The sequence below is a fragment of the Amblyomma maculatum genome, chromosome 1 (assembly GCF_055883805.1).
Source record: "Amblyomma maculatum isolate TAMU_Amacu chromosome 1, ASM5588380v1, whole genome shotgun sequence".
NCBI classification, from domain to species: Eukaryota; Metazoa; Arthropoda; class Arachnida; order Ixodida; family Ixodidae; genus Amblyomma; species Amblyomma maculatum.
In genome coordinates this window covers 40,539,980-40,567,232 of record NC_139344.1, presented here as the reverse complement: position 1 = coordinate 40,567,232, position 27,253 = coordinate 40,539,980, and the positions used below count along the sequence as shown (strand labels likewise).

The 27,253-nt window shown below is 46.2% G+C and overlaps 1 protein-coding gene and 1 long non-coding RNA gene across 3 annotated transcripts in view; one reads left to right on the top strand and one right to left on the bottom strand.

Moving 5' to 3' along the window:
* Window positions 1-14,493, top strand: part of spz3 (Spaetzle domain-containing protein 3) — an 85,729-nt gene extending 71,236 nt beyond the window's left edge. Inside the window, exons 2-6 of one of the 2 annotated variants that reach the window (XM_084587987.1) lie at window positions 2,418-2,542; window positions 7,225-7,281; window positions 10,611-10,790; window positions 11,482-11,607; window positions 11,890-14,493. In XM_084587987.1, coding sequence (XP_084444113.1) covers window positions 2,418-2,542; window positions 7,225-7,281; window positions 10,611-10,790; window positions 11,482-11,607; window positions 11,890-12,058 — 657 coding nt within the window. In that variant the 3' untranslated portion in view covers window positions 12,059-14,493. The remainder of the gene's footprint in view (window positions 1-2,417; window positions 2,543-7,224; window positions 7,282-10,610; window positions 10,791-11,481; window positions 11,608-11,889) is intronic. The other variant, XM_084587989.1, reaches the window with a different exon arrangement.
* LOC146202175 (uncharacterized) overlaps window positions 10,832-27,253 on the bottom strand; it is a 70,308-nt gene continuing 53,886 nt past the window's right edge. Inside the window, exons 2-3 of the long non-coding RNA XR_014703657.1 lie at window positions 17,444-17,485; window positions 10,832-10,875 (exon numbers count right to left, since the gene is read on the bottom strand). This is a non-coding gene — a long non-coding RNA (uncharacterized LOC146202175). The remainder of the gene's footprint in view (window positions 10,876-17,443; window positions 17,486-27,253) is intronic.

Genomic DNA, 27,253 nt, shown 5'->3' with positions numbered 1-27,253 from the left:
AAAAGAAAACAAAGAACAAGGTGTGATCATTGTGATTAGTGCGAGAGTGATGCATTAGCTGGGCAGCGTACGGAACAAACCCGCAGCCATTAACACTCAGACGAGAATTTAACGAATAACAAGGGACTACTCCGAGACTCACTCTGACACCACCTATTTTCCTCTCCTCGAGCGGGAGAAAAGATTTGAGATTTGAGAGATGTACGGCGATAATGATGATGGAGCGAGTGGAAAAAGATTTTCCGCCTTATCTCATCCATTGTTCCCGTTACTTGTTTTAGATGTTGCTCACAGCCACATAACGAAGATATTCACAGGAAACCATAAGAAACTCTTCTCCAATCCCTAAGCTAGTGCACATCCCCTCACAAGAAAGGCACCTTTCAGAGTTGGGGAATTCCTGTTTTTGCAACTTGGCAAGGTTTCCCCAACGAAGTCAGATTATACGGGGTCCGTCTCTTCGTTCTCGTTCTTCATACCTGTTGCTCGGAATTCCGTTATTTGTGGTTCCATATACGAAGCAGGTTACAATAAATGGGTTCCCTCCTCTTACCCTCAGATACTATAGGCCCTGGGCTGCAACCTCCTGAGCCCTCGACTTAATCTTGCGTTGGCTGCAGTGTACAACTAGCTTGATTCATGCTTCTGTGAAATCCGAAGAATATATTCAGAAAATGATTGCAGATAAAGAAATCCAACCTTAAAGTTTAAAAAATGGGTTTTCGCGTTTCATTCCGGCTTGACTGTATAATGAAGTTCCCAAAAGTAAAAAGGGAGCTGGTGTATAGACCCATCCGGCAATTTTGAAGCTCGCCTTAGTGCCGGTGAGGCCACGCTTCTTCCATCAGTGCTCGTCCAGCACCCTCGGGGAACATGCACTGATGGCAGCAGTGACGCTAGTGAGCTTCAAAACTGCTGGATGGGTCTACAGCACCCTCATTTTGCGCTCGTGCGCTAGCGCTGATAGAGCGTTCTGAAAAGCAGTTTTGTCATCGCTCACGCGCTTCGTTTTACTTTTGGAGCACGTGGGGGAGCGCGCGTGAGTTTTCTGTTATCTTTCACATGACAGCGCGGGTCACTGGCAGCACTGATTCCGTTTTCAGATAAAATCAGTGCGCTGGCTGATTGGCCACGAACTCGTCGCGGTTCAAGGGTTGGAAAATTACTTCCAACCGGATAAATTCTGACTCTCTGGGAACTAACCAGGTGGAGCCCACCGGCATAGCGCAGTTTCGGTGCATCATAGAGATATCGTTTGCTCCCTGCCGCGCGCATACAATTGGCTTCAGTCCGGGTTTAGCGTCGCAATTCACAGCCTCCTGGAGCCATGTTAGTAACAGGTGCAACGTTGCCGCTCCTGCGGCTCGAATGATCCGCCTCTGTGCCCCATATACCGATAAACCGGCACGTGACTGCTGGTCCATCTACAGTGAGAGCGCGCGATGTGTATCGTAAATACGTTCTTGTCAGGGCACTCTCTTAGCGTTGTGTGTATTCATTGCTGCTTCCTTGCTTGCAGCTGTTCCTAACGGGCAGAATTTTCACTTTATGTGCGAAATCAAAGTTCGCGTTGAGGCGTATCTACGGAGTTGACGTATCGCTGTCTCACACTCTATTGGTCCTTGGCGTGTTGTGTGTTTTTGGTAGCAATAATAGTATCTGTGGTTATACTAAGGTGTATGGTCACGCACGCCGCATGACATGGTAGCTGATTATATCATGATTCAGTGTGAGGAATTTATGACTTGTGATATCATACAAGTCACGATCGTCACTCTGAAGAAACTCGTAGTTTTAGTGAATGAGCTAAGTATAACACTGATGGCGTTATCGCATACCGGTATCACGCAGTCACCATGGCGACGTGATACAGTGTTTGTGACGTCATGTACAGTGGCATCCGGAGCTTCCTTGGTACCTTGGAACTGGCAATCAACTCTACTAAAAATCCGTCCTTAAATCTGTAATGCATGGAATGCCACGCAATCAAGGTTGCAGTCTTTTTCAATTTTTTACTGATGCCCGACTTAACCATCTATTCATAGAAACCTTCTTCGTTCGTGTCTAATTGTATCTGGACTAAAGACTTTTGTTACCATATGCTCTTGTTCGCGATCTTCGTACTCTGGATCGCTTTGTACTACCTTCAGAACGTATTTGGAAACGCCTCCGGCAGTATTATGTGTCACAAATTGTTAATTAACCAGATAACTAAGGAAATCTTATCGTTTAACACTCGTATTGAAATCGTTCCTTGTTAAATTACGTTGTTAATTACTATTAACTCGCCAGTGGCATGTTGTGTGCGCGACGTGACTCCTATTTCATCTTGCAAGCGTGATGCGAGTGCATGTATCGATGTGCATTACAAGACAGTCTTGACGTTACAACGTGATATGTTCTGTGGACCTTTTCAGCTGACATTGGCACTCCTACTGGTCTTGTGCGCTTTGGACCTGAAAGCAGAAATCCTGAAAGGATACCCTTGTATTCGAAGGCTCAACCAGCTGTACTGTCCAACGCCTGGCAACAGCTATCCAAAGTGAGTTGTTGTTCGTATAAAATGGGCTTTTCTTTTTGTCGTAGTGTTAATTGTGGATGGCACAATTCGCGAACCGTTGAAGGAAGAGACAAGCAACAAAACGAAGAGAAAAATAACGCTAAAAAGGTGAAGAGTAAACGATAGCACTCTCCAATACGCTTTTTGACAAGCGATATGCACGAAGAGAATATTGCGAATATTGCGAAAGAAGGCATATCGAAAACGCAAGCTTTATTTCGATAGTGTGCTCATTGCAAAGCAGATATTCGTGCGTGTAAGGCAAAAAAGAAAAAAATGCGAACTTTGCAAGTACCGTAAATCAGAAAGTAAGGGGGTTAAAAAAAAAAAAAAAGAAAAACTCCTAAGAGCGGTTATTACATTCCTTTGCGTGAGCGCGCTGTTTCCGCTGTTCCTGGTGCTGCCATTATAGACGCAGCGTGATGCACTGCGAAAAAACTTCGGCGCAATTAAATGAAATAGCCAGAAGGCGAAAAGAAGAGGAGAGCGAAAAGAGCGCCCTTTCCTGCCCCGCTTCTTTTCGTCTTCGGGCTATTTCATGTGCGCTGAAGTTTTTTTCACATCGTTATAGACCAACTAGCCGAACAAAAAGTTTTACTTCAGATGCATTGTGTCCTGTTTCGCGACGTTACGGCCGGTATTTTCTACAATACTGAATACAGTACCCTGTATATCGGTGTTCGTACAAAAGTGGACACACTTGAACAATAGAAAAAGCACGCACGGCGCACCGCACATGAAATACGCGCATGAAACCGCTCTAAAAGCTTGGACGTTTTCGTTTATTCAAACAGTCAGTGAATGCAGCAGCGAAGAATACAACTAGCCTAATCAACCGTTCCAACACAAGAAAGAACACAATGTGCGAGTATCGATTTCAAGCCGAGAAGACTGCGGCAGAAGTCAGGTGGCCAATTAGCATGCAGCTCGGGCAGCACCGCATCAGCCAAGTCACATTTGCAAACTTCGTTCAAAGACGGGCCTTATAGGAAAGTTGTTTAATATGTATCATATACAAAATATGCAGAACTTCGCCAAGCGCTTAAGCGCGACTGACAAGTCATTTCGTGGACAAATATGCGTGCCCCACTTTTTTTTTTTTGTTGTTGTTACCGTTTTCCCGCGTCTTGCACTACTGATTTGAATTCAAGAACGCACATTTGACACGAGGAAAAACTTGTTTAGGGCAAAGTGTATAGGGTCAATAATTGAAAAAAAAAAGAAAAAAAAAAAGCCGAGTTGCTTTCTCGGCGGCTAAAACCATGGATGAAGTGTATACAAACGCAGTGTCTGCGCTGCCACAGGAATTAGCAGTTTGAAATGCACTCTCGATACACTCCAACGACTCCTATTCGAGCTCTGGGCTCACGCAGTCAGCCGCCAGAAACTAGATACGTATTGAATGCCGTTTATCTGCATGGTGGCCGCATTTTCGGGTTTTCTTGAGCTGGTTTAGCCTATCCCGTGCCGGAGTACCCGATGCTGCCCTCTAGCCTTTCTTTTATCCACTTTCTCTCTTTCACGAAGTTGCTCTTATGTAATATCAGCCCGTTCACGGTTGCCGGCCGTAAGCTTTATATATATATATATATATATAACAATACTAATGCAGCGAGAGAACAGTATACCGAAGGCACCGGCGGTCACCGAGGGCAACTCTTGCGTTCGGAAATATTCGGGGACTCGGCTTCTTGTTAACGATTTCGATAAAGTTATGAGAGCCCAGATTTCGAATCTTATTGTCGCATGAAACCGACGAGTTGCACTGAGCGTTGAAACTCAGTAGTAAGTTTCTTTTAGTGATTTCAAACGTGAGCCACTAGAGCCCCAAAACATTTTAAAACCTGCAGCTTCCATCACCTGTAACCAGGGGCCAATTCGCAAGGCTGCTAATATGTAGGGCATATGGTTTTAAGTACCATTACGTATTCAAACCGCTTGAAGGCGTGCCGAAAGACTTGTTGGTGGCCAGGAGAACAACAGAAATTTCACTATAGAAAACAACTGAAATTTGGTTTTATGATTCGTATCGAAATTTATTTTCCTAAAAAGCTAAATTTCTTTTTTCCTTTTTTTTTTTTTTGCATTCCAGCAAAAAAGCGATACCAGCAGCGCTGAGCGTAGCATCGACTGATCTCTGAACGCGCAACGCTTATGTGACTACGCGTAATGATTTGTAGAAAGCTGCGGCTGGAGCGAGCAGCATGATGTATTGTTTTTCAATGTGTTTTTTTTGTTACTCGGCAGTTGAGCACTGAGAGGCAGAATTTTCTCCGCACTTTTCAGGCTGGTTGGATGCACCGCTGTTCGGAAAGTAATCCATTCTTATGAAAAGTACATAAGGAAGTAGAAAGAGCCTCGGAACGTTGAACCCCGAGTTGCCTACGAGATGTCAAGAATTTCCACTCGGTATCAAAATGGAGCTTTTGTTTTCTGTTTTTTTTTTTTTTAATTACTTCTCTTGGTAACTCATTTTTCGCTGACGCCATTCTATAGACAGTGCTGGGGAGCGCCAGTTTCAGACATGAACCCAGTATAAATAGGAATGGTTGGAAACATTATCACTACTTCTTTTTTTTTTTTCTTTACTTCTCGAGTCCCGCAGGGCACATGTCGTTGTAGAGAAATACTGATGACCGAAAACTGAAGAGTTGGATTTGCTGTCTGGCTCCAAATTATATTGGTTTAGCGAAACCTTTTCCTTACTAAGTGATAGCTTGTCCTGTGCCTTCCTTTTTTCTGGTCCACCCTCTTTTGCGCTGTTTCGTTATGAATCCAAATGACGTGTCACGCAAACACTTTAGAAATGCCGTAACGCTCCAGTTACCGTTACCATCTTACTCATTAATGATTTATTCTGGTTTGCTTCTTGCTTTTAGGACTGCTACAGCTGCCCACTTAAGTTGTAGCTCTCCACGGAGTACATCTAAATAAGTCCGTCTGCGCCACGTCTGTCAGGTTTAACAAGAATTAGCTTTATGTTATGCGACATAGACACGCTGTCTTGCCAACACTGCGCTTGGAAGCAGGGAAGTATTTAGTGACAGCATTTCGACAAGGCAGTAGGAGCGTATTACCGCTGTACTGTGGTCGCTGTGCATGGAATGCAAAACTCTCACATTGTTTTGCGCAGAACCTTCCTTGCCTGCCTGACTGCAGTTGGCTACAGTATAGCACTTAAGCTTAATGGTGAAGCGGCAACACAGGTCGTATTATGCCAGGAAAAAAAAAAAAATAAAATAAAAAAAAACAGCACGGATGAACGTTTCATTCCAATGAAGTGACACATTATTAGTGGTCCATTATACTAAATGAGTAATCAACGGAGGTAGTTCGAGCGAGATTATCTAATGTACAGTCTGTGTCAAAAGTGTAAAGCCCAGGGGATCTGCTTCTGAGCCATGTAGTGGCGCTAATTTAGAACTAGTGGAGTTCCTTTCCATTGGAGAGGGTAGGACAAAACACCTTCTTACTACCAAGAAATTGGGAACATTGGAAATGCATTACAGGCCGCACGCCATGGCCCAGAAGCAGATCCCCTGGACTTTAGACTTTTGACACAGACTGTACGTTCAACATTTTGCGCTTGACGCGGCGTCTTCGGTGCTCGGGTAGTGAGCGTTAGCACCTGCTTTCACTGGCTGTGCGCTCAGACACTGCGATGCGGAACACACCATACCTTCCCTGCGTCGAAGGCGAGATAAATTGATAGCTTGTGAATCCGCACTGAAAGAAGTTTTTTTTTTTTTTTTTTTCCCTGAACGCGCGGTATAACTCTGGAAAGTACACTCAAGAGCGAACAAGAAATGGGAAGAGCAGCAGCGATATGCAAATACATCACAGTGAACTCATTGTTTCCCTAAGGAAAAGAAAGAAAAAAAAAAAAGAGCGCTTTGTTTTCCTTGCATTCGAGTGGCCTTACAATTGTACGGTCAAATTTATGCCAGAAGCAATAAGAATCAGAAGCTGTCTTCATGTATAGCGTGCGCTGTAAGCTGAATAGTTTGCACATTTCAAGTCTCGACCAGTGGTTGACGGTACATGCACTACGCGTCATTTCTTACATCAGCCTTTGCTATAGCCTTCTTTCTTTTTCTGGAGAAAAGAAGAAAAAAATAGAGAGAAGCTTTCCTCACATTTCTGAAGACTTGTAGTTTAGCGACAAGCAACTAGAGACTCGTGTAGTTCTGATCACTATTTACGTAAGAAAATGAACTGTTAGTCAGCTATATATGCTATATATGTGATTGGGCTGTAGCACCCAGTGTTCGGGAGACGATCAGAAACACGCGACTGTACTGTACACTCTTTATCTCAAACCAGCGCTGAGGGAAAAACTTCCAAGCATGCCATCGCACATCACCGACAAAACTGAGTCTGCGCGCTCCGAGTATCAGCTGGGGTTAAAGAACACCAGGTGGTCGAACTTTCCGGAGCCTTCCACTACGGCGTCTCTCATAGCCTAAGTTGCTTTGGGACGTTAAACCCTAAAAAAACAACCAAGCACTGTCTCCATTGTGGGCAACGAAGCCCACAGGCCCATTCATCAGGATGTAGACTTAGTGCAGATGTCTTACTGGTAGCGAGTTGGGCGTGGATGCGAAGATGTGGCGCTCTATTGTGTTTGAGTGTGCGTCAGTGCCATGCTTCCCCTTATTCCGCAGAGTCAATTGGACAGGCATTGAAGGCGGTGAGAGGTACAAGGGAAAAAGAGTCAAAAGGTAGGTAGACAGACAATTGAAGTCTGCACGTGGTTGTGTGTTCAAATGCATGACGCTTCGCCGTAACGCGCTACCCTACACGCCGGGCGGCAGATTCGTGCTACGCACACTGCAAAAGCTCAGGAAGAAAGTGAAATATTTTACGTTTTTATAACGTACAGTCAGTCTTTCAGAAAACGGCGAAAGAGAGTGATCTGCGCATACAGCAATGAACGAAATCTATGCGATCTTTAAACCATTGGTCTTGCCTATTCGATGCTCATGTCCAACAGAAATAGGATAGCGACCACAGCCCTTCTCTCTGGACGCAGACCCGTTTTGAGTTCTCACAGGCCCGATTGGGCGTCTCATAGCCTCCAGATGCGTTGAGAGAGAAACAAGAACGTGGTATTCGAAACAGAGAGCACGTTGCCGCTCGGCTGTGGCGTGCGCGTAACGAATCGAAGGAGTCATGCTGAGAATCACACCAACATGCACGACGCCCGTCCTGTCTCCGGCATGCACGACTGCAAACACGCCTGCCACGAAGAGGACACAGTGTGCATGTCACGAGTGACGCATTCGCACGCGTGTTCACTTCACACGGAAATGGTGGAAACAGTCTGGAACGGTTTCTCACGGTCGCATGACTAATGACATATGTGTGTTGCCGAGTCTGTATATTTTATTTCAGTACGTATTTCGGCTGGAGTGGAGGACAATTTTTTTTTTTTTTCGTCTTTCACGCCGAACGTCGCTGGTGTCTTCTGCTCTTTCTTTTATCTTTTTTTTTTTTTCAACGAAGAATCTGCATAGGTACACGCGCGCTGTTCGACGAAATGACGCGTGCGCCTTGAGAGAGGGGGGCATCCCTGTTTTGTTTCTTTTTATCGATCCCTCCTGAGCGAGCTCAGCGAAGGACGTCGGTGGATCGGACAGGGAGGATACTAGGCGCTTCGTTTCTCCAAATGTGCGCCGATTAGTCAAGCGGAGAGACGTCGGCTCTCGCAGGTATCGAAGGCGGCGTCTCGCTTGACCTCGGGCGACCACGCTTCCATATCCGCGGCTCTATCTGTCTCGTTAGTGTAACGCCAGCCACGTCGTCCGGGACGTGATGCGCATGAACATCAAGCAGGCGACAACCGCTGTTCGTGTGTGTGTGCAGCTCAGCGATAACCTTCCCGAATGCAGCTACGCAAGGCTCTCGGCACGAAGGGCTTTCCTGCCGTGAATGATTCCGTCTGACTCGGCCATGATGAGGCTGTGTGGCTCGGGCTGGGAGGGAACGGGCAACGCTAGCGGCCCTTCGATCTTCGGGCATATGCGGGTCACGGATTCACGAGTCACCTGTTGATTTTTTGTAGATGAGACGCTGCAGAACCCGCTCGCGAAAGGGGCACCGAGCCAACAATTCCGCAGTCGAGGGGCACGGGCGTCTTAGAAACCGTTATCTGTACCCAGCGACTGGCCGCGCGGAGTGCAGGAAGTCCGGCTGTGGCTGAGCTCGACGAAGAGGCTGGTGTGAGACAAAAGCGCCGGACACTTGCACAACAGCCACGCCGATCGACTGATGGCGAAGAACGTGTTCAATAGGAAGAACCGCCGACTAACGACGTCTGAAGATAGACGTCGGAGTGTCCCTCTTTCCCTCTCTCCCTGTCTTCTCTTCCAGGTTACCGGAGTACCCGTTGCTCCCTTGGCCGTCTTCTTCGTCCTGGATGCATGTTTCCTGTTCGAAAAGTTGTTTTTGCCTGTGAACACTGTGGTGCTCGCGAATGCGGTTGCACGCCAGCACGCTGCATGTTGGAGATGGCGGTGTGCGTCCGCGAATAATCGTCAATTGCACGGGTTTCTGTTTCGTCTTTTTTTTAGAAATTAGGGGAGGTTGCTGAGAATGCAGTTGTTGACTGTGCCGTGTATGCTGACCTTGGAACGGGCCGCTATTATGTGGTCGATACATTCTGTTGCCGATGCATTCACGGCTTGCATTCACGCGTATAGCTCTGCACGATGCAGGCGGAGCCACAAGAACTGCTCACGATGGAATAGTGATAGGAAAGGATGTCGAGTTTTTATTACATTGTAAAAAAGACAAAGAATGAAGCATGAAGTTAAATTCTTATCCGTTGCTTTATCTAGTGTTAATGGTTCTATCGTCCTACTGCCTACTGAAAATTATGGAGTAGAAGGAAAGATTGCAGTCGCATTAGGAATTGAAAAGCTTCGTGAAGGGGTGGTAAAAGCAGAAGCCAGCTTACAGACGATGAACTGTTAAACATTACATACGTCACAGAACTGGTAACACTGTAATTCCATGCAGAGGTTTTTTCGCGAAATCAACCACTATTGGTCCGCTGCGTAGTACATTTACGATTATTCTTACTGACATGTTTTACTGCAAACGTGATGAAAAAAGAAAATAGCAGCGTATGAACCGCTAACCATATAAATAGAAGGAAAATACGCAAGCTGCAATAGATTTTTAAGGAGCATAGCTGGGTGTTTAAGGTATTCATTGCTTGCAGCGTTTTCACTCAAGCCGAGAAAACATTTTGTTTACGGGCTAATGCCGCACCTTCTCTGCGGTGATGCTTTTTGATCTGACTAGGGATATGCCACTTGACGAGTGCTTCCGCAGTATATACTGCGCAGCTTGCTGAAATAAAATGGCCTCATTAGCGATTCGTTGCTTGGAAATAACTTAACTTGTGGGGAAGAAACAAACTATTAGCTGCGCAAGAAAGGTTCCGAATTTGACAAGACGAAGTGAGTTTAGTTCCTGAATGGTCCTTTCAGTTTAGTCAGATACACGCTAGTTTATCGTTAGGAAACAGAAAGAACGAAAAAAAAATGAATAAAGGGAGAAGAAGCATTCGCTACAGCGTATCGACAGCAATCTAGCTAGAAGAGAAAAAACAGATTATATAGAGGAGTCAAAGCCAGTAAAAGGATGGAAGCCGAGTCTGTCGTTTTGCTCATGTCTTCCTACTTAGACCCCGAAAAAAAAAAATGTAAAGTGAAGTAGGCCATTTGATCTGCTTTATATCGCAGTTACCCTACCATTGTCCCCACAATGAATATTAAGTCAGCTGCGTGTGAAGGCAACACCCTGATTGCAGCGGCAACTGCGCAGCTTCGGCTGTGCTTACTGATCGGTTCGGCTCATGCCAGAGACAACCCGGTGTTCGAGAAAACCGAGAGCGCAGCACAAAAGCCGCATGCTAGAAAAAAAGTACGATGCACGTCGGCTGGACTTTTTGCGCTGCTAAACTCGACTTGCGCGTCTTACTCGAAGCCAGTGTTTCTCAACACGCTGGAAACGTGAAATGAATCGTGCGGGTTCCTCGCAGGGAGCGCATCGACATGTTCATCGACGAGAACAAGGCGCTGATCCGGCGCATGTTCGGCGAATACTCGTCGCCAGACGAGGACGGTGGCCACCGGGACCACTACGAGACGTACGACGGCAAGACCATCCACACCCGGACGGAACGGTCCCGTTCCTCGTTCGCCGGCGCGTCGTCCAACAAGTGAGCGCCCTTCGCAACGCCCGCCTGTACCCTCGGTCAGACCACAAACATGGCGCAGCAGTGTAGCCGATCTTGATGGCATGTCCTGCTGGAAGGCAGCAAAACAAAAGAGAGAGAGAGAGAGAGTGAATGCGCGTACCACGCCAACGTACTCCACGTACTTCTTGCCTCTAAAGACTCGTTAACATTACTAGAAAAAATAAAGGGGGGGGGGGGGCAACAGTTAGTAGGGTCACCTAATATGCACCATATCTAAAATCAACACAAGGACTAATATAGCTGCGACGGTACCTGTAACGCCGAGGTTAGCTGTCGGTTAGCATGGGTTTTACTTTAGTTCTTTCTGCTAGTAAACGCGGCACCCAGTTAACTATGAAACACACACACACACACACACACACACACACACACACACACACACACACACACACACACACACACACACACACACACACACACACACACACACACACACGCACGCACGCACACGCACACACACACACACACACACACACACACACACACACACACACACACACACACACACACACACACACACACACACACACACACACACACACACAAATTAAACTACTAATGAAGTGACCATAAGCGGGAAATTACATGGAGCTTATTGGTAAGCAGCTACTTTGCTCCTCGGTTATGACGAGCTACTTCGGCGATTTCGCAGGGTGGATGCCTGCGAGTCAGCCGTGGAAATCGTCACACCTTACTGGGCATCCAACAGCGCCGGCAAGATCAGGGCCATTGTCAACACCCAGCACTTGCAGCAGGCGATACAGCAAGAAGTCTGTCAGTGCGTACCCAATTTCCCTTCTTCTATCTACTTTTGTATTCCTTCACCCACTGTTTGGAGCTTTATCGAATCTCATCAATGATTTGGTGGCTGGTTAGCCGGCTAATTCATGCCGTATGCTGACAGTAAACCGATTAAGCCGCTGGGCTTCAGTCTAACAGACAGTGTTCGATGAGTGTCTTACGCAAACCTTGAAATGATCAATCCTCCAGCAGTGGAGTGTTACGACATGTCTCCTTTTACTGCTTCTCACGTCCCCGTGGTATATTTTGTTGTCTTTAGGTCTGTGCAGACCAAGAAATGCAACAACGACTGCAGCTGCGAGCAGAAGTACAAGTGGCACAGGCTCCTGGCCTACGACCCAGACGATGACTGCAAGGGGATCTTCATGGACTGGTTCTTGTTCCCATCGTGTTGTGTGTGCCGATGTGCAAATCCTATCAAAAAGTGACGCGCAATGATCTTCGGGACGTGCTTGTTCCATCGGATAGCGCTTGAAAGCAACGAACGTCACCCCAGAGCAAGTGTGGTATGCTGTTTAAGCCTGATGCAGTCCGCGATGCGCACCGGCAACTAAAGACGGCGTGTGAGGATGGCGAACAACAACCGCCGCAGAAACGAAACCCCGTGCAACGACGCATTGCGAGCCAGAAAGCTGCGGTGACGCGATTCTCCCGGGAGAAGCTCATCCCGGCACGGATGCCCATCTGTCGAGACTGCCGAGATAGCTCGACTCGTCGGGCGCTAGCTTCTCGCAGAACAGGATGTGCGCACGTTGTTGTAGTAGACTGAACGGTGTGTGTATACTGAATCGGAGAGACGCCGCTGCGCTGGTGCGCGCCGAGTGGGTGCGGCCCGTGGAACGGTGCGCGTGTGTGTGTGCGTGTGTTGCGTGTGCTTCGTGCGACTTTGGCCCGGGGCCTGAGATGGAGACGATGCCTCTCGTACGCGTTCGGCCACAGGTGCTCAGAGGATTGACTGTGAAAGGAAGAGGAGGGGTTGGGGGGGATAGTATCGAGCCCGCACGTAGTACGTTTCTGAAAAGGCAGCGAGTGCATTTTGCTGACAAATAATTAGAACAAGACATTTCACCTTTGTATTTTTTTTTTCAGTGGGAAGCATACAAGGTTTTATATTTGTTTTCGAATACGGCTTATATATTGTTAATGCCCGAGAGAAGAGCTTTGCATTTCTACTGAATGCAATTGTAAAAGAAGAAAATGTCGTTGATGCCGAGGGGAGAAGGACATCATATGGACACCTAAGTTCGCCGTAACCCGAGTTTCTCTGTGTTAGAAAATGCTTTAGGAGTGAAAGGTTCAAACAGCTCAAACAAGCTGGCTGTATACAGACCCAGGAATCGCCAGAACTTTCCACGGATGTAACCCCGGTTCATTTCAGTGTTTCTGCTCTGTGTCAGTGTAGTCTCTGAAAGAGGCACTGAATATTATGGTATTTTCAGCACTAAGGAAACACGCGACAGGCGAACTGACACGTCACTATCCGGCGGAATAGGAATAATCTTCGTTTATATTTTCTTTTTGTTAAGTTATTGGCAAAATATATTAACGAGATGCGTGGAGAATCGAGTTTGACTTTCAGGTCAACGCATACCAATAGGACCACGGGAATGAACTGTGTTGACTTCATCGGGCATGCAGAGTGAGATGAAACCACTGTGAGCAAAATGGTAGCTCGTGAACTGCTTGGATAGATTATTTCGATTTTGCACTCGCCGAAAGAGCTCGCAGGGTGCAAACAGCTCGCAACAAATACTTGGCGCACTATCGTCGTTGGACTTTGGACTGGCAAATCGCAATAGCACGGCGTTACACGTAGAAATTTATCCATCGTGCTTGAAATTCGTGCACGCGCACAGTGTGTTCGGCTTCGTTTTGTTCCTTTTTCAGCCACGCTTTTTAGTCTTGATGTGTCTTCAAAAGAATGGCTGACTGGAATATTAGAAAGATTACTATAGCATGTTCTATTTCTTCAAAACATGGAGTTTTGTGTAAAAGCGATACGATAGAGAGAGATAGAGAGAATAGAATAGAAAGGCAGGTTAACCAGGCGATGCCCAGTAGGCTAACCTACACGTTGGGGGAGGGGGGGGGGGGGAGCGGTACAAAAAATGATGAGCAGTGGCGACTTTCCTCTGTACTTTGGAGGCACCCAGACTAGCATAGAATGTACTTTGCAGCTACGTTGGCGCAGGAGCATACGAGTTGCTGTAATTGTATGTCTCATTCCCCCTTTTCTTAACCGAATCACTTGAGGTCTTGCCAGCGAGCAAGTCAATTCTGGGCGAATAATCATATGTAATACCCCTCATGTAATGGCCTCATTTAATGCCCGTTTTAAGGGAATTTGAGGTGTTCAATAAATAAATAAAAATGAATAAGTAGAGTAGCAAGTATCTCACGGAATTATTTTATTTCTCTTCGTTAGAGAGTTCAGGTGATTAAAAATAAAATGTCTGCAAGCATAAGCAAAATTTTTAAGGGTGAGTTTCCTTCAAAGTGCTGATGAATGAGGGCGTCGGTTGCAAACATTTGTGATACTATAATCATGTGTGTTTACGATAACTTCTTCCAAATTAGGCAATCTTTGGAAATGATGAGAAGTTGACCACTTTATACGGACCACTTGGTATTGGCGGTCACGGTAGGCAAGACGAGAAATGGTTTAGTAATGACTGAGTTGCGCCATGATTTAGGTTTATTAGACAATGTTTTATTGGAGATTACATATATAAAGTTTGGGTGCATTGTTCTCGTTCCTAATTGACGCCACCTGTGAACTAAGTTTACACTTGTATTATTCTGAGAGAAATAAAGCGTTCAGCTCTGAGAAGTACACTGAATAAATATTAATTGATGACATTGATGTAGCGTTTCAAAAATGTTTCTAGCTATTCCTGCAAGCGGGTCACGGTGATAGTTATTGGTCTCATAGTATTTTCACGAATGTCTTGTTTAGACGTGACGACGGAGAGAGCATCAATAAGGCCTCGATAGTCACTTCGGGGTCCCTTCTGCTATCTTCAAGCGTTTCTGCATTGATCAACTTGTAAATACAGATGACTAAAATATCTTTTTGAGAGTATATGAAAGGCACTTGCATTTCATTTGCACTTCGGACATGTGTTCGCCTAGCATTCATGGGGAATGCCTCAAAGAAATGCTGAAATGCAGCAGGCATTTGGCGGCTGCCCGTGAACTTTTGAATAGCACCTGCTAAGGGTAGATCAAAAACAAACTTTGCTTTTGAAGGCCAGCACATCACACCACTCAGCCACTGCAGCTGCATGGAAGCTTCTGCACGAGTTCGGATTCCATTGGAATGCTATAGAATCAGATTCCTGCCCGAAGCGCATATACGTCGTGCAGTGCTTGATGAAACTTGGTAATTAGTTGGAGCGTTAGTTATGTTTGCGTGCACAGACACGCTGTGTAACCACACGTTAGGCAGCGCCACCTCACAAGCGTGCTCGGTATTGTGCCAACATTGTCGGATTTAGTAATGCAGCTTTCGCGTCTTCTCGCCGCTGCATTTTCCTTCACACTTTTCGCGTGTACGCTCTTCCAAGGGTGGTTTCAACGTTTAATATAATATAATCCGCCAGGAGTGCTATTTGAAACCTTTGTGCATGCCTTTTGTTAGGAACCACGGTGAGTATAAAAACGGAAGAGCAAGAGAAAGTTCAAGCTGACTAAAACCTTCGAGCTATAACTAAAGACCTTTAAAATGATATCCTTGTGACTGGATACAAAAGTTGGGAAGCGCTGGAAGTAATGCGGCAAGTGTCGTCTTTTTTACACGTTTGCCATTTCTGTAGATCGCTGTACGACGAGCACACAACCTACCTGCTTCGAGCTCGAAAATTCTGCTACGCAGCTATAACAGTAATTTTTTTTATAGGCTTGAGTTATGGCTCATTGGGTTTGACGTCTCAAAGCGACTCGGGCTATGAGGGGTGTCGTAGTGGAGAGCTCAAGATAATTTCGACCACCTCGGTTCTTTAACGTGCACTGCCATTGTACAGTACACTGGCGCCTTGCGTTTCGCCTCCAGCGAACTGCGGCCTCAGTACTCGGCGTGTTTATTCACCATCAACTGTAGTTTTCGGGAGAGTAAGTGATCGTAATGGTAATTGTTTTAGAAGTGATAGTCACTTTCAAAATGGCATATCCGATGGCTGTTGCTGTAGGAGTGATGGCTGCATCATAAAAAAAACAGCACGTGCGGTTCGCCTTTGAACAGCCAAACCTGGCTGCAGCCTTCACCAAAGCTTTTATATACCTGACCAAGTTAAAAAGGTCGTTTTGTGTCGCTGGTCCCTGGTGACCGAACATTTTTCAGCCCTGAGTTATTTGATGGCCAGTAAAATTGTTCCCGCGCTACGTTGCCGCTTCTACTTGACCAAGACAGCATTCCGTTATATCTAATGAAGTTCCAGCTGTTTCTCCCCCCCCCCCCCCTTGCAAAGCTAGAAGACGCAATCGCTGGCACAAGAGTGTGCTAGCCTAATATAACTGTATCAAAAAATTGCACGATAAAGCTAACAGGGAAAAGCCGAGCGGATTAGTTATTATGATTGGTCAAAATTCTCCGACCCGGAGTATTTACACGAAATTACATTGGTTTGTAAGCTTGATCCAGTGTGCGTCACAACTACTGCTGTGCATAGTGGAATGTGGAGAGGAGGAATACAAGAAATGAAGAGCGGTGATGAGGACAGAAAGGAAGCATGAGTGCACACGCATAAGGGAAGGCAGCGTAATCCGTAACACCTGAAGTCCAGTCTTGCATCGTCAATTCAACACCGATTTTTGTAACCTGGCTGGCACATTAAGGGGCAGGAAAGTGCTCCGAGGTGATTCGGCTGAACGGCAGGCTCTTTTCTACGCCTGCCAATAATAGATCAGCATCGGCTCGCTTTGGCATCTTTAATTTGCCACAAGTCGGGCTTTTCACTAGGCAAGTTGCAGAGTCATGTTGCAGAGTCCTCATTTACCAAGTTTGACCGTTCTTTCGTCAAAAGCCGACCATCTGAAGGTCACGTCATGCCTTAAGGTTCTCTAAGCCTGGCCATGGGACCACGGGACTCGGCTCCTTTGCCGCCGCCATGTGCCGCTGAAGCACGCGCTCATACTGCCGATGCACGTGATGTAATCCTGCAGCCGAAGAAGACCTCGATGCGATGGTCTGTATTACTCTTCTGAGGACGGTCAAACCCAAGATCCAAAGGCGGCTTTCGCAACCCTGGAGATATAGGCGTAATAAGGCTCCCAACTCGCTCAGCATACCATAGATAAGATCCTACGAAATTCTTGAAGCAATTGCTTCAGCACCAGACATGACTTCATATGAAGCAACAGGCTCTAACCGTGAAAATCCGGTACAATCAGAATTTTATTCCGCTCAAAACATCCAATTATCTTCATCGCTTCCCTCTGTACTTAACCTCGCTATCCTCTCTCTATCCCTTTTCTTTCCCGCCGGCCGCAGCTCGGGTGCTTCATATATTATATAGCAGTTGCCGCGGCAGGCAACACTCTTTTCCTTCCTTTTTGATTATTATTTAAATAAACCGCCACCGCCACCAAGTTAGCTATGTATACATGCATGCCCGAACTCACATTGTCCAAGCTTACGTACGTGACAGCACCCGCGATTTCATGTCGCGGCGTGACTCGCAGGAAAGAGAACGCGTTTTCCAACGGCTAACTTTTGAAAAGCCTTGAATCGCGGCACAAGACCATCTTAACAGCCCGTAGGATGGAGCATACAGAGTTGGTGCTAATAACGCTGGAAGGCACCCATGTTTACATACCCCGATACATCCTTTTCCGCCGCGTCTTGTACAGATGCTGACCTGAAACGAAATGGGTGCTGTTGATAGGACATCGTGTGCTGAAGTGCCTTCATCTTCAGACATATCATCATAGCCCTACTTGATCTCTAGCGCTGAACAAAAAGGAAAAGTCACACCGCTGCGGGGGACTATAATGCTCTGCACATTATTTGGTGTTATCGACGCACCTGCCAACCGGAACCCGGAACGCATACTAGATGACATGCTTTACGAGTCTCAAATGCTTACAATATCGAACTTCTATTACTGGTGTCGGTAACGCATTAACAGTCGACCGTGCCAGACCGCACGGTTGACCGGGTACCACGAGAAGTTACCTGGAAGGTTAGAAATGAAAAATGGCTCAGCGGCATCATTCATATCGCTGTCGATAGCTGTGTCCTTCCTAAAAGTGTAAAATTCCTCTCAAAATCTGCAAACATTTTGCACAATTCGTGACACCTTTCACATGAATATATATATATATATATATATATATATATATATATATATATATATATATATATATATATATATATATATATATATATATATATATATATATATATATATATATATATATATATATATATACCGGGTGTCCCAGCTAACTTGAACCAAGGGTTATAAAATAATATATTTGAGGTAGGTCAGTGAAACCAGTTGCATACAACTACCAGCCTGCTTGCGCACTACAGGCAATTTTTTGTTTTGCAATTAGTTAATTGGCTAATTATGTTAATTTTTCTAATTTAATAAATATTCACCTTAGACCAAAAATGTGAATTGGAAAGTTGTAGAGCACCTTCAGAAACCCCCATTCCATTAATTGCGATAAAGAAAGTCTCACGTGTATCTTTTTTTCCGGGCTCAAAAGAAAGCCCGCGAAATACAAATAATACCACGTGACTAGCGCATTTGAGCGCAGCGATCGTGGTGCTCTCAGTCGTGGTTTGATCGAACGAAATCAGCTGCGGCCGTGACCCGATGGTCCCGTTGCAGCGGCAGGCAGAAATGTTAGCAATGGTTGGAGCGAGCTCGAGCTCGCCCGTCGTCACCGCGATCTTGGCCAGGCCTGTGCACCGCAGCAGCCTACATCACGACAGGCGGATGACGATAAAGAACCGGCAAATGAAGGTGCAGCGCTAATTTTAGTCGAGTCACATGTCATCTCGCCCCTTTACCCAAGCCTGTATGCGCAGATTCAGTGGCTGATACCTTATCGCTGATCCGTTTGCCGTAAAGTTCGCTGATGGGAGAGAAGGAGGGTTTGTTAGAATCCCGGTGGTGTCGGCTCGCCGCTTTCGGTGCTACTGCACCATCACGTGGGCCGGCTGCCGGACGCGGCGAAGAAGCCATCGCAGGCATATCGGCCTGCCGCTTTAACGGGGCAAAGGAGACACGGCCGCAGCTAATTTCGTTCGCTCAAACCACGACTGAGAGCACCACAATCGCGGCGCACAAATGCACTAGTCACGTGGTATTATTTGTATTTCGCGGGCTTTCTTTTGAGCGCAGAAAAAAAGATACACGTGAGACTTTCTTTATCGCAATTAGTGGAATGGGGGTTTCTGAAGGTGCTCTACAAGTTTCCAATTCACATGTTTGGTCTAAAGCCGATATTTAACAAATTAGAAAAATTAACATAATTAGCTAATTAAGTAATTGCAAAACAAAAAATCGCCTGTAGTGCGCAAGGAGGATGGCATTTGAATGCAATTGGTTTCACTGACCTACCTCAAATGAATTATTTTGTATCCCTTGGTTCAAGTTAGTTGGGACACCCGGTATATATATATATATATATATATATATATATATATATATATATATATATATATATATATATATATATATATATATATATATATATATATATATATACGAAGGAAAGACGCCAACAGTCGGCGAGGCCAAGGAAAGCGTTGGGGATGGTACTTTATGTCTTTTTTTTTTTTAATGTTTACTTGCATAATCACAGAAATTAGTAATGTAATCTGTTTAGGGGAAAGATAATTAGACACAAAGTAGAAGAAAAAACAACGTGCCGATGGTGGGATCCGAACCCACGACCTCCGAATAACGCGTCCGGTGCTCTTCCAACTGAGCTACAACGGCTTTTTTTTTTTTCTTTATTTCCTGGCTTTGGTTCATACCATTTCACAAGAACACAACACGAATAACACAAAACGAAGTACATATTGGAAGGTCATCATCAGCCAATGTCAGGCTGGCTTCGTCTCAGTACATTAAAACTCCCGCAACGACAGCAAAGGCTCTACCCTTGAGAGCCATTCGGGAGGTTCAGCAGCCACTTTCTGTATGGCAATAAACCAATTCACACTTTCTCGAAAGTATATTCTAGCGGGTCGAGCGTCCCTGTCGCAGTGATAGCCCGCCATTCTGGAGCGCCATATAGAGTGGAGGCCCATGAGCATGATTAAATCATACGGAACGCCATCTTCATTATCAATGCTTAAATACCGGATGCCGTGGGAGTCTAGTGGAAATTCTTTCTTTATCGTACGTTGCAAAACATCCCAGAAATAAACCCCTTCCCAACAATGCAACAAAACATGGTCTATTGTTTCCGGCTGCTTGCAGATTAAACAGTGCGCCCCCCTAGGTAAAAAAAATCCCTTTCCTCCAAAAACTTCTTTACTGATAATGTTCCGGTGTGTAATTTAAAGAAAAATGTCTTAGCTCCTGGCGACACCTGCATTTTCTTTACTCTCTTCAAGACATCTCTGCCCGGACCTCCACTGTATAAGGTTCTGTACAAGGGTTGTGGCAAAACAATGTCACATAAATCGCGATACAGCTTTTTTCGTTTTACAGTGGACAAATATTCATTAGAAAAACGCACTGAAAGAAATCTTACACTAGCGACGACCTCCCTGTAATAACCAAAAATCCCACCCGTAGCTTCTTCGGTGGAGACAACAAACTCCGGCAGTAGACGCCGTAGCCTAACTTGGCAGACGGTGCGTAAGAAAGGGTCCGAAGCATCCCGAAAAAACAAAAACCGGTTGACCACCTGCCGTAAAAACAGATGGCCGAGTCCCAAACCGCCGTCTTTTACCCGACGGAACAAATTCGTCCTGCTGCAGCGTTCCCATTTACCTGCCCAAACAAAAACGGCGAAAATCCTCTTCTGTACGTTTACGCGCGAACAACTCAAAACTTGCATTGCGAACCAAAGTTTGCTGATAAAAAAAAGATTGCATACAGTAGCTCTGGCAAAAATCGACATGTTGGCGCCTTTCCACTTCTCGGCTCTCTCCCGTAGTTCGGTCATTTGCCCTTTCCAATAATGCTCGCTTTCGCGGTAGGCATCCAGCTCGACGCCCAAGTACTTGGTCAGTGTGTCTGTCCACGTAACATTGGCAAAGCGATCTGGTTTCGACGGCCACTGTCCATACCGGAGCCCAAGGCACTTGGCCCAGTTCACCCCGCTACCGGTAACTTGAGAGAACTCACGGATACATTTGACAGCCTCGGTGATACTCTCCTGGTCAACCGTAAAAATAACGATGTCGTCTGCATACGCGAGCAGCTTCACTTCGGCTGCTTGTAACCTAAACGCACTAATGTTGACATTATTCATAAGTTTCATGCACAATGTTTCAATATAAATGCAAAACAAAAGAGGGCTGAGGGGACAGCCCTGTCGCACCGAACGCTGCAGTCGAATGGGGGCTCCCAGACTCTTATTAATGATCACTCTCGTCGTGCAGTTACGGTACGCCAGGGCCACACCCTTACATATAACTGAACCAACATTCACATGTTCTAAAAGGGAAAACAAAATTTCGTGATCGACGCAGTCGAATGCTTTTTCGAGGTCGATCTGAAGCATGGCGACCCGACCATCCCAGTCGTCACAACACTCAAGGACACTTCGCGCGTTTTGAATGTTGGTCACTATTGACCTCCCTTTTATCCCACACGTTTGGTGTGGTCCTACTATATCCTTAATAACCGTTTGCAACCTTCGGGCCAAAACCTTCATAAAAATTTTATATTCAACGTTTGTAAGTGCTATGGGTCTGTAAGATGTTACCAGGCGTAATTTGTCTATTTCATCAGTTTTAGGAATGAGTACGGTGTGGGATGACCCATATGACGGAGGCAGGGCATTTACTGTGTAGGCATCGTTATAAATTGCGTTCAAAATAGGTGTGATTTCGTACTTAAATTCTTTGTAAAAACCCGCGCTGAACCCATCCGGTCCCGGCGATTTACCGGCATTTAAACTGTCAATAGCGTGCTCCACTTCTGTTTCAGTTATCTTTAGTTCTAATCTCTCTTTCACTTCATCGTCCAGACGCGGTATCGTCGCCAGAAACTTATTCTTAAAAGTGATAGCGTCTACCGTGTGGGATGCGAAGAGGGTTTGGTAATAGGCGTTGAACGCTGCTTTGATGTGGTCGTTGTCCGCCGCCAAGATACCGCCCCAATCTATTTGGTCGATGTGGTTCCGTTGAGCGTTTGCTTTTTCGAACCCCAGCGCTCGTTTTGATGGCGCCTCCCCTGCAGCTGTGTCTTCTGCCCTTGCCCTCACTAACGCACCTCGATAACGATCTTCGTCTATCAATTCTAGTTTTTGCTTTGTTTTCCGTTTATCTTCAATCCATTTCCCCGGCGCTCGAGCTTCCTGTTTAAGCAACGTACGGAGCAGTGTCCTTAACTCCGTCTCTTTCTGTTTTTCCTCAAAATTAAAGCAATAGAGAGGGCAACCTGTATACTGAGCTACATCGGCCGCTGTCCCCCCTGCTACTTTCTTGGGTATTTATGTTGTCAGTATACGAACCTTGAGAGTGTTCACCAGCGCCACCCTCAGCCATAGCGGCGGACGTGGGACGTCCTTTGTTACCGCCAGCGTCACGTAGAACGTGAAGGTAAGAGGGTAAGAGGGTTCTAGCACAGCTTTCGCCCTCGCTCTTGATCACGTTCTACGTGACGCTGGCGGTAACAAAGGACGTCCCACGTCCGCCGCTATGGCTGAGGGTGGCGCTGGTGAACACTCTCAAGGTTCGTACAAGGTATTATACCTTGGTTCGTATACAGACAACATAAATATCCAAGAAAGTAGCAGGGGGAACAGCGGCCGATGTAGCTCAGTTGGAAGAGCACCGGACGCGTTATTCGGAGGTCGTGGGTTCGGATCCCACCATCGGCACGTTGTTTTTTCTTCTACTTTGTGTCTAATTATCTTTCCCCTAAACAGATTACATTACTAATTTCTGTGATTATCCAAGTAAACACTAAAAAAAAAAAAAAGACATAAAGTACCATCCCCAACGCTTTCCTTGACCTCGCCGACTGTTGGCTTCTTTCCTTCGTGTATTATAACGAGCACCCTCATTTCCCCTTGACTGATCTGCATGTAGCTTACGGGGGCCTCGGTTCTGGCAGTCTTGAAGCCATAGGTAGCGTAAGAGGGTTCTAGCACAGCTTTCGCCCTCGCTCTTGATCACGTTCTACGTGACGCTGGCGGTAACAAAGGACGTCCCACGTCCGCCGCTATGGCTGAGGGTGGCGCTGGTGAACACTCTCAAGGTTCGTATACAGACAACATAAATACCCAAGAAAGTAGCAGGGGGGACAGCGGCCGATGTAGCTCAGTTGGAAGAGCACCGGACGCGTTATTCGGAGGTCGTGAGTTCGGATCCCACCATCGACACGTTGTTTTTTCTTCTACTTTGTGTCTAATTATCTTTCCCCTAAACAGATTACATTACTAATTTATGTGATTATCCAAGTAAACATTAAAAAAAAAAGAGACATAAAGTACCATCCCCAACGCTTTCCTTGGCCTCGCCGACTGTTGGCTTCTTTCCTTCGTGTATTATAACGAGCACCCTTATTTCCCCTTGACTGATCTGCATATATATATATATATATATATATATATATATATATATATATATATATATATATATATATATATATTAACAACTGGACCGAAGCACTGAAACATGCATATGAGTCACGTAAGAGTGTTCCATCACCCAGATCGTTGCCTCGTCCGTACGTGGAAGAGGCTTGGAAACGACTATAGCGCATACTTCACACCCAGCTCAAAAATTTTCACCTTGCTAAGTGCGTCTCCGAAACGACACAAAAGGTCAAAGAGCATTCGCTACGCTTGCCACGAATCAACGGAGCAACATCTGTGACAATATCACCTTAAATAAAAAAAAAATAACGTGACAATTAGAGAACTTCTTCGCCATCAACAAGTCTCTGTTCCTGCTCCCGAAAAGCGCTATTCCCTGCCTGGCGTAAACGCTTTAACTCCCCAGCTCCCGCGGTATTTGTATTCTCCCTACCATACCTAGTCTAAGGCGGAAGGCGGAAGAGCTGCTACTCCTTGATCAAGGCGGAATTCTGGTCCAGTTGAGTACCAGATTACCTACACACTCATCCCAAACCTCTTAGACCGGGATAAAGCACACTTTCTCGACATTAAAAGCCAAGCTCGGGAAACACTCACTTAGTGCCCTCCTACTAAAGCCGGGCAAAAATGCCACATAATGTTCTTCCAATCTCTCTAACCTGCTTAGGAAACACCATGAAATGGAGGGCTCTGAAATGCTTGAGGTCCATTTTGACCCCGCGGATTAATTTCCCTCTCTGTAAATTGGCTTCCAAAAGTATGTATCCACTCGGGAGCTCTTCGTACTCCTCACACGAGCATTTGACTCTCCCCCCCCCCCCTCTTCCTAGGTCCAAGCCATAATATGCGGAAAGCGTTTCAAAACCTTGCCCACGGTCGTCTTCTAAACATCCTCGTCTCTGCTGGCTGCGGGCCAGATGTACGGCTACCTCAATCTTCGTGCGCTACTGCGCTGCCAGGTTCCGTCTTCTTGATCACGTTCCCGTTCTGTATTATGCGTGACACTCCACATTGCGGTATTCTATCACCCACTCTTTTTAATCTCAGACTGGTTCCTTTATCGCTCATTCTCGCATCAAGTCCGAACCTCAAACATACATTTTACCTAGATGATTTTACTCTTTGTTGTACTTCTGCGTCTCCTTGGACAATGGAGGACACTTTACAGCAAGGCATCAATGCAGTCGCTAGTTATCAAGGCACAGTAGACCTATCCCCGCCCCTGAGAAATCCGAATTATCACTTAATGCGAAAACCCGCTATCAACTCCAACACAATCATCTAATCACTCTCACAACTTCAAGTACAGGAATAAGCCACGGAGGACTTATAATGCTGGCGGATTCTTGGAAATCATATCCATGTATCATTTAACCAAGTCCACATTGCTACAAGTGTTGAAATTTGCCGTCAGCTCACGAATCTTGTCCATGCATTGTCTGTAAGGGTCAGGTCAAGCAGCTAATCCCTGCATTAGCCCTCAGCATAGTTCTTTATACAGTTGCATGCCTTACTTTAACCTGTCACCAATACATCAGATGGAGTTGCGCTTCATAGATTGCAACGACTGCCCTCAATGTTCCAGCATATACGCCCACTGAGCGCTTACGCTCAATAGAGCGGTTATGACCCCATGGGTGACCTCATCCAACAACGTCGAGATCGAAAAATGGCCCGCCTTTTCAGCACAAAGCAGGTGCACTGGATACTTACAGCCTTCCCTCGTTCCCTGCTCTCAGCTAACCTCCGATTTGCACCATTCCAAAACACATTGCAGCCAATACCAACCCAGACAGTATTTTCCACGTGTTACCAACCATGCTTATCCAATCGATTCGACTATCGACACAGACACACCTCGAACTCGGGTCGGTGCAGCTGCTTATTCCATAGCGAGTGTCAACCAGCTAAGTTGTGACTCACGCACCCTTGGTCCCTACACAGATCCACTCCTTCAGCGGTGCTATAGAAGATCCCAATGGTCACTAGCATCCATATACCAATACACCGATTCAATACATACTACGCACAATACATACGGATCGGATTTCTGGACAACTACAGGGCGTTCTGCAAGAAGCTCTCACCAATCTACGTCCTCACACTGTCCGACTATAAGGCGGATTCCTGGTCCTGCTGGAAACCCAAGCATTGAGGAAATGCGGCGCCTGTGATTCGCCACAGCTCAAAAGCGGTGTTCTAAATCGACTGTACTTTGCATGACGAATACAAGTCCAGTCAGGCTCAGCATTCTCTTTGGTACAATAACTAACAATTCTTTAATAACCTCAGTTGGACAAGCAGTACCAACCAGGACAAGCAGGACATTTTGCAGCCAATAAAATGAACCAATATCGTCAACAACATTCAACAACAGCGGCATCTTCGCATCGGCTGAATCGAAACACAACTCGACACAACAGTCGGCTGCTCGGAGAAGGTTTACAGCTACCATAGCACAGGAACATGCATCCCAACGAAGCCCAGCATTGGCGACGTTAGCGCAACGGGACGACGCAGAGCATAGGAGAAGCTCCCTGCATGTGGTCTGCCCTGTCGTCTGCTGGTGCCGTTTCACTGAAATGCATGGGACCAGTTTTCCTGAAACCTTTTTCTCTAAGACTCATGCAATTGACGGCGCAATGGGTAGACATCATTGTCGTATAAAAAGACAAGATGCTCGAGTCGTCGTACTGCGAAGCGGAAAATGGCAACTGCAACCGAAAAACAGTGCTAATGTCCTCTTTCGTACGTTGTCAAAGACTGACTTCCGGGAGAGGGCCGCTTATTTCTGGTCATCTGATGCGGCATCCAGCCCCAGAGATCAGTGAGTTCTAAGCGACAATTTTCGGCGCTTCGGTTCCAGTCCCCTGTTGATGTCACTAGCTTCTGGTTCTTGACCGCTGCTGAGGTCCTCTTTCGAGACTCATGCGAGTTGATCTTGGTCTCCAATGCCGCGAGAGCCATGCAAGAGTCGCCGCATGACCCCAGTTGTGCTGTTAGCATGCGCTCCGTGACCTCCGGATGCTTGCGCTATTGCGTGTGGTCCAATTTCTCAGCTTCTCTCTGCAACCGCCCGTAATGAACGGACTCAAGCTGTGCATGTATAAAGTCGTTTTGCTGCGTGATCACGCGAGCAAAGAAGGCGGTGCCCATGCAACCACCTTATAGATGGCATGTGGCTAGCAGAATTGCAATGTGCATCACTAACAAGTTTCGTGAATAAGAAGTTCCCCCGAAAGCTCCAAAACAAGGAAATGGTGAAGGAGAGGCTGGCCAGACGCATGCACTTGCCAGCAGTTCTGCGTAAAAGAAAGCTTTGAGCGTGAGCGGAAATAGAGAACTTGGCGACTGACTATTAAGAGTGTCCCGACACATGTCCACATGCGTCAGGAGCCTAATCTCAGCTTCCAGCCAGGGCACGTGCTTGCCCAGTAGCCTGTCGACGGTCCGTTTCTCAAGTGGGTTCTGAAGGGCGATCAAGGCCAGCCATTCATCGCGTTGTTCTGGGGACAGACACGTAAATTTTACTTCATTATTTCCAAGATTTGGTGGAAATCCTATCCTGGAGGAACGTTGCGTAAGGTAAGGTTCATTTCTACAGACTCGCCTTTAGACTTCTCAGAAAGTATAGCATGGCTTCAGGCTGCATCGGAACACACGCCACGACCAAAAATAATAATAAAAAAGTCCCGTTGCAATGAAACCTCCGGTATTGGAGAGACAGTATTGCAGACAGGTGCCTTGCAATAGCGCTGGCTTAACTCCAGAGATAAGGGAGAAGGAATCCGGTCTCTAGTGGGGAAATAGCACGTGCGCTGCGTCATCGGGGGCCCTTTTCGCTTCCGCATTGGGAGACTGATTCCAATGCAGACCACAGTGTCAAG